This window comes from Candoia aspera, chromosome 3, assembly GCF_035149785.1.
Source record: "Candoia aspera isolate rCanAsp1 chromosome 3, rCanAsp1.hap2, whole genome shotgun sequence".
In the NCBI taxonomy this organism is placed as follows: domain Eukaryota; kingdom Metazoa; phylum Chordata; class Lepidosauria; order Squamata; family Boidae; genus Candoia; species Candoia aspera.
This window is the reverse complement of record NC_086155.1, coordinates 108231941-108246680: the sequence shown is the minus strand read 5'-3', so window position 1 is coordinate 108246680 and position 14740 is coordinate 108231941. Positions and strand designations below refer to the sequence as shown.

Below are 14740 nucleotides of genomic sequence, written 5' to 3'. Positions count from 1 at the left end.
CAGAGCACATTAAAATGTCCAGTTCACTGTTCAATGTCTAATGTATCATTTTATTGTAAACCGCTCTGAGATTTTTAAAATGGGAAGCAGTATATAAACGTTATAAATAACTAAACCTACAGTTAAAGGATTTGAAATCATAAGGCTAGAGAAGACCTCTCTCTGCTGAGACACAAGACAAGTACTAGCTGGATGGATTCAGTCAGGAGAGTTTCCTATGTCTGTGGGTTGCATAGATATTTAAATTATTTCTCTTCCTTCCAGCCTACTTCAGTTCAGCAGATACCAATCCCAATATATGCCCCTCTTCAAGGGCAGCATCAAGCCCAGCTGAGTTTAGGAGCAGCACCTGCTGTCTCCCAGGCTCAGGAGTTGTTTAATTCTTCTCTGCAGCCCTACAGGTAAGTCTTTGGAATATGAAGAAAACAATCAGGAAACAGAAGATATTGATTTCTGTCTTTTTCTCCTAAATGTATGCACAATTAGTTTATTCATACCTATTAGTGCAAGAGTGGTGCAATACCCATTATTTTTTAAAATTGCCTTAAGTTAGCAACATCAATTCAAATAAATTCATTTGACTGAGATTGTTGTTGTTAGGAATCAGTGTTCAGATTTCCTTACAGTGAAAGGAGATTTGGAACTTTCAAGAGTATTAGTACATGTATTTTATGAAATACCTTCTTTGTTCAGAATGTTACTGGCTTTTTGTAACTGCATCATTTTTATAACACTGAAAGAAGCATTGAAGTATTGTAAGTTGTGAGGAGGGGAAACTCATGTGAATTGCATGCTGCAACGTTGTAGGATCTTCAAATAAGTGGTTGGCTTTGGCTTAAAACCATTTTTATAAGGCATGCAGTTTAAGTAAGTACATTACAATTGCTAATTAATTGAGTCTAGGTCTTGTGTTACAAATCCTTTCCTGAAGTTCTGTGAAGAAGATGATACTATTTTTCATTTCAGGCTTGTTTGCATGGCTGTATCTGTGGGTGGTTCTATTCCCCTTCAATAATGTCACCACCCTACAATATTCTGATCAGAAAGCTCAGTTGTGATGCTTAATTCAGAAAAACCTGAACATCTCTTATTGATTGAAACTATGATTTGTTTTACAACTCCTGTATTATTTTAACAGTGGCTTGTTATTTTTAGAATATGAAATCATGGCTTTGAGCTTTGCCCAAGTGCTTGCTGATTCACAGTAGTGCAGGATAAATAGATGCTATTAAAAAGTACTGCTGCTCAGGCTATTCTGTGATTTCTTGCTTTTTCTAAATTCCTCCTCCTCTGTGATAACAATTTTTGTTCCATACCAAACTCCTCACTGAGGATAGAGAAAAGAGATCTCTCCTCCATATACCACACCATCTATTTCTTCCCACAAAGCCTGACAAATGACTGTTTTGCAGGAGAGAAATTACAGAAGTTTAGAAAAATGCATACTGGCAAAACATATCCTGTATAAAAATTTACAGTTGTCTGTCAAAAATTTTCTCAGTTATGTATACCACATATGCGGAAACCACATGCCCACAGGCTCTTAAAAGACCTGATTTCTCCCCCCCCCCCCCAAAGCAGCAGAAACCCTCACAAAATACACATCTGCATTAAAGATACTCTGAACCATACGATCCAAAGCACACCAGAAATAATCCTCCCATGCGTACACAGATACATGCTCAGAACCAATTCCTGTAAAAATTGTCCTCTGTTTCTTCTGGCAGCACCCACATACCCTATCTGGCTTTGAGCATTATTAGGACAACGTTTTTTCTTCATTGAGCAATATGTTTCTTGTCTCTGAGTTTGTATGTTTGCTTATTTACTGAACAAATGAAACATCAAGACAAAAAATCTTGCAGAGTTGAGAAGAAGAATAAACCAAGAAGAGAACTTAAATAAACACATTTGTTGCTGAGTAGAAATAGTAAATATGGATATTTTTATTCCTTCTCAAGATCTCATACATGTAGAGTATACTGGCTGGGGAATTCTGGGAGTTGAAGTCCACACATCTTAAAGTTACCAAGATTGAGAAACACTGGTCTAAAATGTGTGTGTGTACATGTTTTTCAGTGACTTTTGTGTAGGGATAGGTTCCCCAGCCTACCGCCCACTGTGAGCCGTCCACTGTGTCCAAGGGCACCTGTACTGCTGCCCATCACGCTTCATCCCCACCTAACTTTTTACGTTTTAAGAAACTTTCCATATTTAAAAAGGGAATGTGGTAGTTGGGAGCATCCTGCTGGGGGAGAGCTGGAAGTGTTGGCAGGTAGCATTCAAAGCAAAGCAGTGCTTTGTAACTGGCTGTTTCCCTCTGGAAAACCTATTTTTGAATAGATAAGACCTGCCAGAACCCATTTTCCACAAGTACTGTAATTCCAAGTATGTTTACCACCCCACACCAAATTGGAGACTTCTGGAGTAGGGGGTTATATGGACCAATTTTGTCTCTGTCTGTAGGGACTGTTTTGAGGAGGTGCTACTGAAATCCATTTGTATTCTTTCTGTATGATGGGTCAGGTTGCTAGAGCCCATGCTTTTGTTAGTTTTTATGCATATATTTGATGTTGATCCGAGTTTTGATAGTGTACTTCTCTTTTATCAGTTTCCCTTCTGTGAAATGACTTTTTGTTGAGTTCTGTGGGGGAATGTATTTAACATTTAGAGATCAGGTTTTTACTTAAGCCCTGTGTTTTAAGCAATATGGACTATAGTTTAGCCTGAGGAGACTCTTTTTAAATTTCTTTCTCCTTAAACCTCACTGGACTGGGCAGAGCATCAAAGAAACCAGGATTCCAGATGCAGCCATAAATTATTATTAAAAGAAGCCAGGATTTATAAGACCAACTTCTGGTCATGCTTTAAACTGGAATTCTTTGCCTCATATATTTTTAGATATTCAAACTACAACTATGTTGGAACAAATATATGCATGGTATTATATGCAAACTATCCATTGTATTTGCTTGAATATTTTGCTTGTTTTTTCCAGTGCAGCTTTAAACTTTTATTGCAGGGGCAGCTTTTTAATAAATTAACAATATTTGACTAATTTAGGCCATTTTTTTAAAATAGATCTCAGCAGGCATTTATGCAAGGTGGCTTGTCTCAGCCATCTCCAGTGGTTCTTTCGAGCACAGCTTTACACAACTTCCCAGCAGTGCAGCATCAAGAACTTGCCAAGGCACAGTCAAGCCTTGCATTTCAACAGACATCCAACACTCAACCTATTCCTATCCTGTATGAGCATCAGTTGGGTCAAGCTTCAGGATTAGGAGGTTCTCAGCTTATTGATACACATCTGCTCCAGGTCAGAAAAATAGATGTTGCTAATGTGGTTATGGAAGCATTGTAATTACTGTCTTTTTTTCACGAGACAAAAGGAACTGGGTGTATATGAGCCAAGTTTATATGTTGTGTTTATGTTCGGTGTCTGCTGCTACAGTGGTGAGAGAAAGTTTGTGAACCTTTTTGAACTATCTGTAATCCTGCAGCACTGTGACCTACATTGTGAACAGAGGCCTGTTAGTAGTTAAAGAGATGGTTATTGATTCATCTGACTCCATTTGCAATTTTAAGATTATCCTAGGGCTTCACATATTTTTTCCAACAAAGTCAATGAATGTTAACTTGGTGTATTAAAGGCATTTCACAGTACACTGTTTTGTCTGTGGTTGGTTTAACCAGAATCTTTTTACCTATTAAATTTTTTATCTATTTTTATCTATTAAAATGAAGCTCAGATTGCCTTGTAAATCATAGGACTGCAGGATAATGGATAATTCTAAAGGGTTCATAAACTTACCATCAACATTGTATCCACTACTATTAGCAACTATATACACTGAAAGAGGTTATCCATTGGTTTGAGGTGAGGGGTCATCAGTATGCTGATTATATCCAGTTATACATGACATGTCCATCCTGGATCAGGCTGAAGATACCATGAAAATTGTGGTCCAGTGTCTGAGGGCCTGGATGCAACAAAAGAAACTGAAGTTAAGTCTGAATCAGGGTGGCAGGTGAGAGCTGCATCAGCCGTATAACACCTAAGTTGCAAGCACTGCATCAGCTGCCAGTAGATTTCTAAGTGCTGGTTTTAACCAAGTCATATATGGCTTGGCTGCTAGGTATTTTCAGGACCTTCTCCAGGTAGAACAGGCCTATCCTATAAACTTGTCCAAGTTGTAAATGTTTTATATTCTCCATGTGTGAGAGATGAAATGATTGGGGTCCTGGAAGCAGAGGCAGCTCTACACAGGAAGTATAATCCTGTCCAGAATCAAAAATAAGAGTATCTCTGGCATGAGATGGTTTCCGCACCCATAGCTTCTCCATCATCCTGGGACAAAGCCTAAACCTGTTCATCCTCTCCCAGAACCAAACATAATCTAGGCAATGAGACCTAGACCTCATCTCCTATTTGGCTTGGAATTGAGATGCTAGTGTCTTCATACAGGTGTTTGAAAACAGGGGCAAAAGCTTCTAAACGGGTGTCACCCTACAATGAAGACTGTAGTGCTTGATGTCTCCTCTCAGCACCAGATGGAATTGCTCACTTAGGAAGGAGGAGAACCACTGTAGATAGTGCCCCCCACTCCAACCCTCAGAGGCAGTCCAGAAGGATACCATGATTAATGGTGTCAAAACCTACTGAGAAATCAAGGGTCGCACTTCCCCTATCTTGGTTCCACTTCTGGTCATCCATAAGAGCAATCAGTGTAGACTCAGTTCCATACCTGGCCTGAACCCAGACTGAGAAGGTCCAGATAATCCATTTCTTCCAAAGTCGAATCAGTGTGATATTTTTGTGATTATCACATTGTAAGCCACCATGACTTGTTTAGATTCAACAGTTTATACATCCAGCAAATAAACTAAGCAAAAAAATCAAAAGAAAGCCCTCCATGTTAGGCTGGTGTGCCAATTGTGTCTATTCATGGACAGTAATGACTCGCCCAGTGATTCATGAACTGGTAACTTCATGATTAGATTATAGTAATTCAGTCTTTGTGGACTGCCCTTGAGACTAGTCTGGAAGCTACAGCTAATGTAGAATGCAGTGGCTAGGCTATTGACTAGAATATGACCCTCTGCACACTTGTGCTGAAGGATGTGCATTGGCTGCCAGTCTTTTACCAACCAGATTCAGGATGTTACTATTAGAAAGTCCTGAACAACCTGAGAATAGCTTGTCTAAAATAATGTCTCTAATTACATCTGCCTTCGTAGACACCTAATATATTTAGCATTGATTCTATTTTCTTTGCATTTGCTGCCTGGCAGATATGAAGAGATGGGCCTTCTCCACACTAGCAATGATTCTCTGGAATAACCACCTCTTTGTGTTGTGCCAGGTCCAATACTGATGTGTTACACCACACTTGTTTCTGTTTGTATATATGCTATATTTCACATTAAGTTATACAGTCACTGACTTATCAGAAAACAGCATTTTTCTTAATTAGGTTGAGATGCCCTTTAAATATATATGACCCACTTTCACCTGTGCTTTTTCCATCCTTACTGTTTTAATTGTTTGTGGCAATCAGTAGCTGAGCTCTTAATGAAAAATTCAGGATCAGGGCATATGACAACATCTGGCATCCTCATGTAACTTGTGGAGTGCTCATTATTCTGATTACCCTCTCTTTGGGGGGCCTACAGTTCTTTGGACAATTTGTTGTGGCCATTGTGGGTAATTGCATTGAGAAGCAGCTGACAGCCACTGTCTCTCCACCAGTAGGCAATCCCAGTGTTAGAGGGAACGCGCCAGACAATTCTTCACTGCAACCCTATCAGATTTGGAATCAGCCCTGGCCTGGCCTGGCCTGGTTCATATATTGAAGCTTCAGCCACATCTTCCAGTGCTCAGCTCTACAGCAAAGAGAAAACAAATAGCAATATAGCAAAGTGTTTTAGTTCCAAGGCAGTTTTTAGAGGCACATACATAAAAGTCATGATACTTTTTAATGCTTTTTTCTGATTCAGCTGGCAGCTTATCTGACATACATATAAGGTATCTTTGCTTTATACTAGCTACTTTTCCAAATAGTAAAATAATACAGTAAGCAAATGACTACCTACAAAATAAAATACTCATACTTGTTCTGCTCTTCAAGTTAAAATAACTTTGCTGAGTTAGTCACCTAGAAAATGTTGACCTCTTTCTTCTCAGGCGAGAGCTACTCTTACCCAGGCCTCAAATTTGTATTCTGGACAGGTTCAGCAACCAGGTCAAACAAGCTTTTATAACACTGCTCAGTCTCCCAGTACTCTCCAGCAGGTAAACTATGGCATGGTAAATTGCTTTCAATTTTTTAAATATCCCTATGTGTGTGGTGTATGTAATGTTGTAGTTCAGTGACAAGAGAATATTCCATTTTGTGCAAAGTAGATAGCACTTTATACAGCAGATATCTAAAACTATTCCTTAACATGGAAGATTACTTTTTAATAATATCTGTTTGCTTTTTTAACATAATTGCTTTAGCGCAGGAACATTTATTTTTGGGAGTTGTCTTCCTCTTATTACTAAAGTATTCTCTTGTCAGAAATTTCTTTGATATGAAGTATGTCTGCTCTGTTTACCCTTACAGTGATCATAGAATGAAGATGTAAGTGGTCTCAGAATTCTTCTTAAAGAGACTTCAACATCCTCACTAAGTCCTCCTTTTCTGGGGCATCTTATAACTTAATTAATGCTATAACATGTCCTAATGTACTATGAGTCCAGCAGAGAGTGGGTCATAATCTAGATCTTGTTTTCTCAGTGATGCATAAGGAATGTGAATAGATTTTTAATACCACTTTATGGTCAGATCATTTCCTAGGGAGGTTTTCAGCCTGTTGAGATAGTTGTGCTTGGAGTCTCAGCTGAATAGATTCCTATTAGTCCTTGGAGTTTTCAGTTTTTATTGTCAGTGCTCTAGCAGTTGGTTGTTTCATGAAAGATGGACAAGGCAACCACCTGTAAGGGTCTTCTCCTAAAAGCAGCTCTCGTTAACTGGAAGTTTGTTTCCAACAGAAAGCAGTTACTGAAAATGTACTGCATTAGCAATGCCAGCAGAATACAGGTGAGATGATGCAGAAGAAAAACATTTTGCTGCTCTTGTGTTGCTACAGTGCTTTCCAATTTCCAAATTGTTTGGATTTACAATTTAAAGGCCATATTCAGTGCAGTAATATTCAACATACCTCTGAGAAAAGCTTTTTTGGAGAAGTTTGAATGATTAAAGTCCAAATACGTGAATGAGAAACAGTTTGGTTAAGGCTCTGGCCTAGGGGAGGGGGAACCTAGTCCTCCCTTAGGCATGAAAAGCAACTGGGCCTTTTGGGCTAGTCACTCTCAGCCTTAGGAAGAAGGTACTGGGAAACCACTTCCAAAAACGTTGCTGAGCAAACTGATGCATACTTGTCTATGTAGTTGCCAGGAGTCCACACTGATTTGAAGGCAAATAACAACATGAGTAGATCATGGAAAGTATTAACCCCTGGCAATATGAGGGAATGTTCCTCACTACTTTAAAGGAGGTAGTTGCCCATCCACCCGCTGAATCCAGTCATTTCTCCAATAGTTGGCTAGCAATAATTACCCTCCTTTGAGGCAGAATTATGGAGCATATAATATCCAGTGCGTCTAAAGAGTCATTTATGAAAGAGAAGAACAGGAATCCTGTACATTCTCCTGGATCTCTTAGAGAGATTCAATATCGTCAATCATAGTATCCTCCTAGAGCAATAGGCAAAAATAATGTTTGCTCTTTAATAATTGCAATCATACTAGAATGGATAAAATGGAAATACTGTTGTGATACGGTAAGGCATAGAACTCAATTTTGTCTCCTATGCTATTTAGCATGAAAATGAATTCAGAGTAATGTGACAGCAAGATCTTTTTTTTTTTTTCATTTTCATCTAATTCACACAAAGCAATGGAAATGCTGAACCAGTTTCTAATATTAGCCATAGGTGAAGGAGTTAGCTTCCTCCTGGAAAGGGTCTACCTCCCCATCAGGATTAAGTTCCCCGTGTGAAATTAAATTAGCCCGTATAGCTTTGGTGGCATGTCATTAATTCAGGCTGGTATGCCAATAGCAAGACCTCTTCAACAGAACAACTTGGCCACAATTATATATCAAAGTTATGAGGGAGTCAGTGGCCTTTAAATGCAATAAATATATGTAACATCCTTTTGTATTAAATATGGGGACAACCTTGGGAATTTCCATTAGTTCAAAATATTGCAACTAAATTATAATCTGGAATTGATATAAAAGCTGCACTGACTTCTGAGCGCATTCCACGGTGCTGGCTCAAACTCTAATCATAGAGGTCAGCATACTTGAAGAATCCTTTCTTTCTCATGAACATGCCAGGCACAATTATTCTTCAGAAACCTTTCACTGGGTGCCTTTGAGATGGGGTGGTTGATGACAATTGATGTGGTATCACCCAATAAGGCTTCCATATTTGCTCATATTTTTAAATTGCTCTATTTCTTTAATGTCTTGGCTTTGTGTATATGCAATGTTTGTTAATGACATTACTTTTTAATTATTTTTAATACTCTAATTGATAATTACTATTTTAATTGGCTATTTTCTACTAGCCATTTTAAAGGTTATAAATAAATAAATAAGATTGCCACGATCTTGCAAGTTCAGAATTTTCCAAGCACATTTGCAACTAGAAAACTGATCCCTTATTTCCAAAATCCGTATGTTTAAAGAAATTGCAAAGATAGAAGGAATTAATTATAATATGGGGAAGTAATGGAAGAATTTTATTTGTAATGAACATGATCCAGCTCGTTTTCTGAATAATAGTTACTACCTGTGTAATTTCAGTCTTCTCTGCAACCTTAAATGATAGATAGGTGAATATTTTTTTCTTCCCTGATGCACAAAAATAGTTGCAAGATATATTAACAGTATATAGGAGGCAAAATGTATATATTTCTTGTCAGTGTTCAAAAATGACAATTTTATTTTAATGCAGTTAATAAGGTACCTGCTTATCTAATACATCGTTTTTTTCCAGGTGACAGTACCTATACCAGGATCACAACTTTCTTTGCCCAACTTTGGATCAGCAGGCCAGCCTTTAATTGCTCTTCCACAATCCCTTCAACCTCCATTGCAGCACACACCACCACAACCTCAGGCTCAAAGCCTGAGTCGGCCAACACAAGTAGGTCAACCTTTCAGAGGACTAATTCCAGCTGGAACTCAGCACAGCATTATAGCTGGGAAGGTAAAGGTGTTCATGTTAATCTTGCCATATGTTAGCACAGAGGTTCTCAAGCTTTTATCAGTTCACAGCACCCTAGCAGTTCCCAAACTGTGCACTAGGGTGCTGCACCAAACTTACTAACAGTTCAATTTATTACCTAGTGAAATATTCTGCAGTGCCCCTGTGAGGTTGCTGCAGCCCCCAGGGAACCACAGCACATAGTATGGGAACCACAATGATAGTAGATAACGAACACTGACAATAATCAAATTAGTTTAGAATTAATAAGCAGATAACGAATTATAATTTAGTTCACAGTGACTGTTTCAGTGTTGGCTACTTAATTCCCTCCTTCCACCCCTTCCTAAAAACTCCATTCTGCTTGACTAAGATCTGGATAAAGACTCTAGAAGAGGGAGATTGTGGGCTGGAAGGCTTATGTGTGGCACTTAGGCTCTGTTGTGTCTAATGAATTCCATACAGGTAGTCCTCAACGATCATTTGTTCAGTGACCATTCAAAGTTACGATGGTGCTGAAAAATGGACTTACTACTGGTCCCCAAAGTTTTGGCTGTTGCAGTGCCCCCCACGGTCACATTATCAAAATTGCGGCCCACCAGCACTTACGACCACAGAGGTGCTTCCGCTTCCCCCACTCGCCTATATTCCCCACCATCTCTGCCTTTTTGGCTGCCCTGCACCCTGCCTTGCGAGTCGGCAAGCAGCCCCAGAACCGCACAGCTCCAGGGCTGCTTGCCACGCTGCAGCTCAGGGGCTTCTTGATGTGCCACAGCTCTGGGGTTGCAAGAAGCCCCTGAGCTGCAGCACAGCACGAAGCCTCAGCCACCCCTGAAAGCCTCAGCTGCCCCAGCCCACCCCTGCCAGCACCAGCAAGCCACAGTGCCCAGGAAGCGCCAGCAAGCATTTGTTCACCCAGCTGCCTTCTCTCCCAGTTTCCTGCACCAAACTTCCGCCTTTTGCGCCCAGCCACCATGGCTGAAGCAGAAGCGCCTCGCTGCCTTTGCTGTCTCTTTTTCACACCCAGGTTCTCTAGCAAACATTTCCTACACTTGGCTCCCTGAGCCTTTGGAAAGCTGCGCTGGCTTTCCAAAGGCTCTCCAAAGACAAATGATTGACTGCTTTCTTAAGAAATGTTAGAGTAAGGATGAATTTCATTCTAATGAAGGACTTATAGACATGGGTCCCTCTGGATACTCGATAAACATATCAGTATTTTATTTTGCGTTATAAATAACCTTGCTGTTTTTCTTCAGATGTCAGAAATGGACTTGAAGGCTTTTGGAAGTGGCATTGATAAACCAGGCACACCTCCAGTTTCTGGACGAAGCACCACCCCAACTTCTAGCCCCTTCCGGTAAACAAGTCTTTTCAAACAAATTAACTTTATAGACCTGTGATGGAATTGATTTAAAAGAGAGAGAAAGGGGGGAAATTCAGTATTGAATTAAAGTTTAGTATAACAATGCGTTTTTGGCAACAGAAATGGAATACAGGAATGCTGGATGATAAGGATGATAATTCAGAGAAATATTTGATTTTTATTATAATTATTTGTGGAGAAGATTGTATTTAATGCAGATTAACTTCCAACATAACTTTCCCCAACCTCATGTCCTCCAGAGATAAAGGAACTGCTACTCCCAGAATATATAACAGCACATCATTGGGTTCTGAGGGCATCAACCCAAGAGTACTTAAAGAACTCAAATGTGAGAATGCTGAGCTTCTAGCAAAACTATGTAACTTGTCCCTCACATCAACTTAATTACCAGAGAACTGGAAGATAGTCAATGTGACGATCATTTTTTTAAAAGAGTCACAGGAAATTATAGGCCAGTCAGCTTAACATATATTGTGTACTGATAGGTAGGAGTGGTAATGAATGAACAAATAAGCACATAAAGGAAAAAGTTCTATTAAAGGAAAATTATACTGGGTTCTGCAAAGGCAAATCTTGCCTCACCAACTTTCTGGGGCACAGTAGGAATGTAAACAGGCACTTTGATCAAAGTGATCCTGTCAGCTTTGTATATGTGAACATTCAAAAAAACTCTGACAAAGTTCCTCATCAAAGGCTCCTGATTATACTTAGTAGGCATGGGATACGATGATCTGCTATTTTGCAGATTGCAAATTGGTTTTAAAAAAAAGGAAAGTAAAGAGTTGAGATAAGTGAGACATTTTCTTAGTGGAGGGAAATAAGTGGAGTCTCTTGAGGATTTGTATTGGTACTTGTGCTTTTTAACTTGTTCAGAAATTACCTTGGCTTAGAGTGGTAAAAACCAAATGTGAGAGCGAAGAGTTCCAGAAGGATCTCTTGGAGACAGCTGAATGGTCAGCCAAAGGGCAAGTGCAGTTCCATTTGCACGGATGGAGTCCAATGCTACCTGGGAAAAAACTCGTGGGATTGCTCAGTGAAGAGGTCAGCTCAGTATGCAGCAGCTGCAGGAGTGGCAAATGCTATGCTAAGAGAACATTAGGAAGGGGATTGAAAATAAACCTGTCAACACTGTAATGCTGTTACACAAATCTGTGGTAAATTTCAGTTGGAATACTGAATGCATTTCTGGTTGCCACATTTGGAAAAAAATACAATAGAGCTGAAAAAAGTGCAGAAAAGGGCAACCAAAATTATTGGGGGCCTGTTTTTACGAGAAAAGAACAGAACATTTGGGACTCTTTAACTTAGAAAAAAGGCATCTGAGTGGGAAACACCAAGGTGTATAAAAGTGTGCATGGTATTAGGATCAGAAGTCATTCTGTAAAGCTGACTGGAAGGAGATTTAGGACAGACAGAAGAAGCTACTTCTTCACACTGCTCATTTTTGGCCTGTGGAATTTATTAGTACAAGATTTGATGGCCAGTAACCAGAATGTCTTTTTAATGGGCTTGGATAAAATAATGGACTGCAGGGTTCAGTCTTCAACTCAGTGCTACCTTTGGGTTGCAGGATAGCCTGCCTCCAAATTCCAGTTGCAGGAGAAAAAAGGCAGGAAAGGGTTAGGACTGTTTCCTCCTTGTGAACACAGCAGAAACATTTGATGGCTACCATGAAAAACAGAATGGTGCACTGAGGATGGGCCTTGGCCTGATTCATTAAGATTGTACTTACATTTCTGTGTTAATAGCACCAAACTGATGAAGGCTGTTCTAAAAATGTGAAATTCTACAGAGCATTACTCTTTGTACAAATTATGATTTGTAAAATGTCTTGATTTTCATTTTTGGAAAAAGAGAATTGTGTATAGGGATTTTAAGGAATAGGAACAAATGCATTGGCTGGTTCAGAAATATAGATACATATGGAAATACCAGTAATAGACATTGCCATTGTTCACTTGAGATTGTATTTTGATGTAGCCTTTCTGATAAAGAAACCACATCAGAATGTTAGCTAAAAGCTCAACTATTTGACTATTGAAAAAGGAAATTTGTTTGGAAAGACAGTATTATTTTGCAGCAAAGAAGAAGACAGAGTAGTAGTTCAGTGCCCAATTTACAGTTATATTAGCAGTTATTTTAATAGCACAGCTATGTGTCTGCAGTATTCTGTTACAAATAAGTATAAACACCAAGATCCTATGTGGAGTGATTTGGGTATTAACTGCTGCCAATGAAAGCCTCACAGTATTTGATAACATTTCTGAATCTTATTCTTTGAATAACTTGTTTTCATTTCATTACCTATATTTTATAAAGGTAAAGTCTCCCTTGAGTTGAGTTTGACTTGTGATAACAGCATGGAGACAGTTGTGTTACTTTCTTGGCCAAATTGCAGAATTGGCTTGCCATTGCCTTCTGGGATGTTTCAGTAGTCTCCCATCCTAGTACTAACCATGCCTGACTTAGCTTTTTATAGACTTAGACTTTGTATAGTCCGCTAGAGACCACTGTCTGCTGTGACATTTCCGTATAGTCACTATGTCAGGTTGAACCCCAAATATTACATAGATGAAATGATTACTGAGCAACAGGGAGTATCTCTTATTAGGAATTCAAAATTTTGACTTTAGGTTGAAGGAAAGACATGGACAATTTTGTTAGCACTTGAGTTGTACTAAGCTCTGAGTTTTACAGAAGCCTATGAACAAGTGAAAATGGAAAAGCCACTCAAAACCCAAAAAAGATGAGTGATAAGGGGTATCTTGCCAACATTTTTTGGGAATATATTGCTTCCTTGAAAGACAGAAAGCAGAAAAAGGAGGTGCAAAAAGTAGGAAACTGGCTTCCAAAGAGCGTCTTACATCCATATGAGGAGCTTGCTCTTGTAGAATAATTCTTTTTTCTTTCAACTATTGACCACCATGCCATATTGCAAACTGCTTTTTTGAAATCTTAATTTACAAAAACAACTATCTGGTAGGGCCATGATATTTATCAGGAAAGCTTTCATTGATTCTCATGGGTAGATTCACAGTTTATTGGATTCTGACTATTATTAACTGAAGAGTTGTATTTTAAAAGCATGCTGAGTTAAATAATGAAAGGGTTGTTGTAGGAGTAGGGTGATACGTAGTGTAGAGATTACTAGATTTTATGTATTGCCTAGAATAAAACCCCATGTCAGATGTATGGATTGGTTGGATTAAGAGTTCTTAATATTTTAATATGGCAGTACTTAGGGCTAGTCATTAATATTATAAGAGATTGTGGCATCTCGTGAGGTTAAACTACCAGTATCATACAGAAAGTTGTTTTGTAGAAGATACCAAACTGCCAAGAGAAAACTAGAAATCTGTCTCTCTATAAAGGAATATAATATACTCTCAGGGCCTTTTGTTGTGTTAGAGAACTTTCAAGGACATGTCAGAATACATTACTTAAGCTTGTCTAGATTGACTTCCTTTATAGAAATTTGTTTATTTTATTTTATTTATTTTATTTTATTTGTCCCCACCCATCTCCTCCCATTAGGGGACTCTGGGTGGTTTGCAGTGAAATGATCGATTAAAACAACAACCATACAATATAAATACAATATATAAATATAAAATTACTCTTAATAAATAAATATAAAAATAAGGGTAAAAAAGTCCAAGTGGCAGAGAATCTGATGCAGCCCATACATGGGAGGAGTGGTCTAAGGTACCAGCCATCCCCATGTGGAACTATTCCCCTTTCCGCCCCAAGCGAGGCAGCAGAGCCAGGTCTTCAGACTCCTCCAGAAGGCCAGGAGTGATGGGGCCAATCTCACCTCCAGGGGCAGCATGTTCCACAGGGTGAGCTACGTGCAGAGAAAGCCTGCTTCCTGGACCCCGCCAAACGAAGTTGTCTTAGAGACGGGGTCCACGGCATGCCCTCTCTGCATGATCAGGTGGGACAGGTTGATGTAATGAGGAAGAGGTGGTCCCTTAGGTAGCCTGGCCCCAAGCCATGTAGGACTTTAAAGGTGATAACCAACACCTTGAATTGGACCCGGAAGCAAACTGGCACCCAATGCAGCTCGTGCAGCAGCCATGTTACATGTGCCCTTCTAGG

General features: G+C 39.2%; 1 protein-coding gene across 9 annotated transcripts in view; it reads left to right on the top strand.

Moving 5' to 3' along the window:
* Positions 1-14740, top strand: part of PRRC2C (proline rich coiled-coil 2C) — an 81743-nt gene that overhangs the window by 61388 nt on the left and 5615 nt on the right. For 4 of the 9 annotated variants that reach the window (XM_063298541.1, XM_063298544.1, XM_063298545.1 and 1 more), the window contains 5 exons: positions 265-401; positions 3082-3316; positions 6185-6307; positions 9049-9261; positions 10515-10615. In XM_063298541.1, coding sequence (XP_063154611.1) covers positions 265-401; positions 3082-3316; positions 6185-6307; positions 9049-9261; positions 10515-10615 — 809 coding nt within the window. The remainder of the gene's footprint in view (positions 1-264; positions 402-3081; positions 3317-6184; positions 6308-9048; positions 9262-10514; positions 10616-14740) is intronic. The other 5 variants (XM_063298546.1, XM_063298543.1, XM_063298538.1 and 2 more) reach the window with 3 other exon arrangements.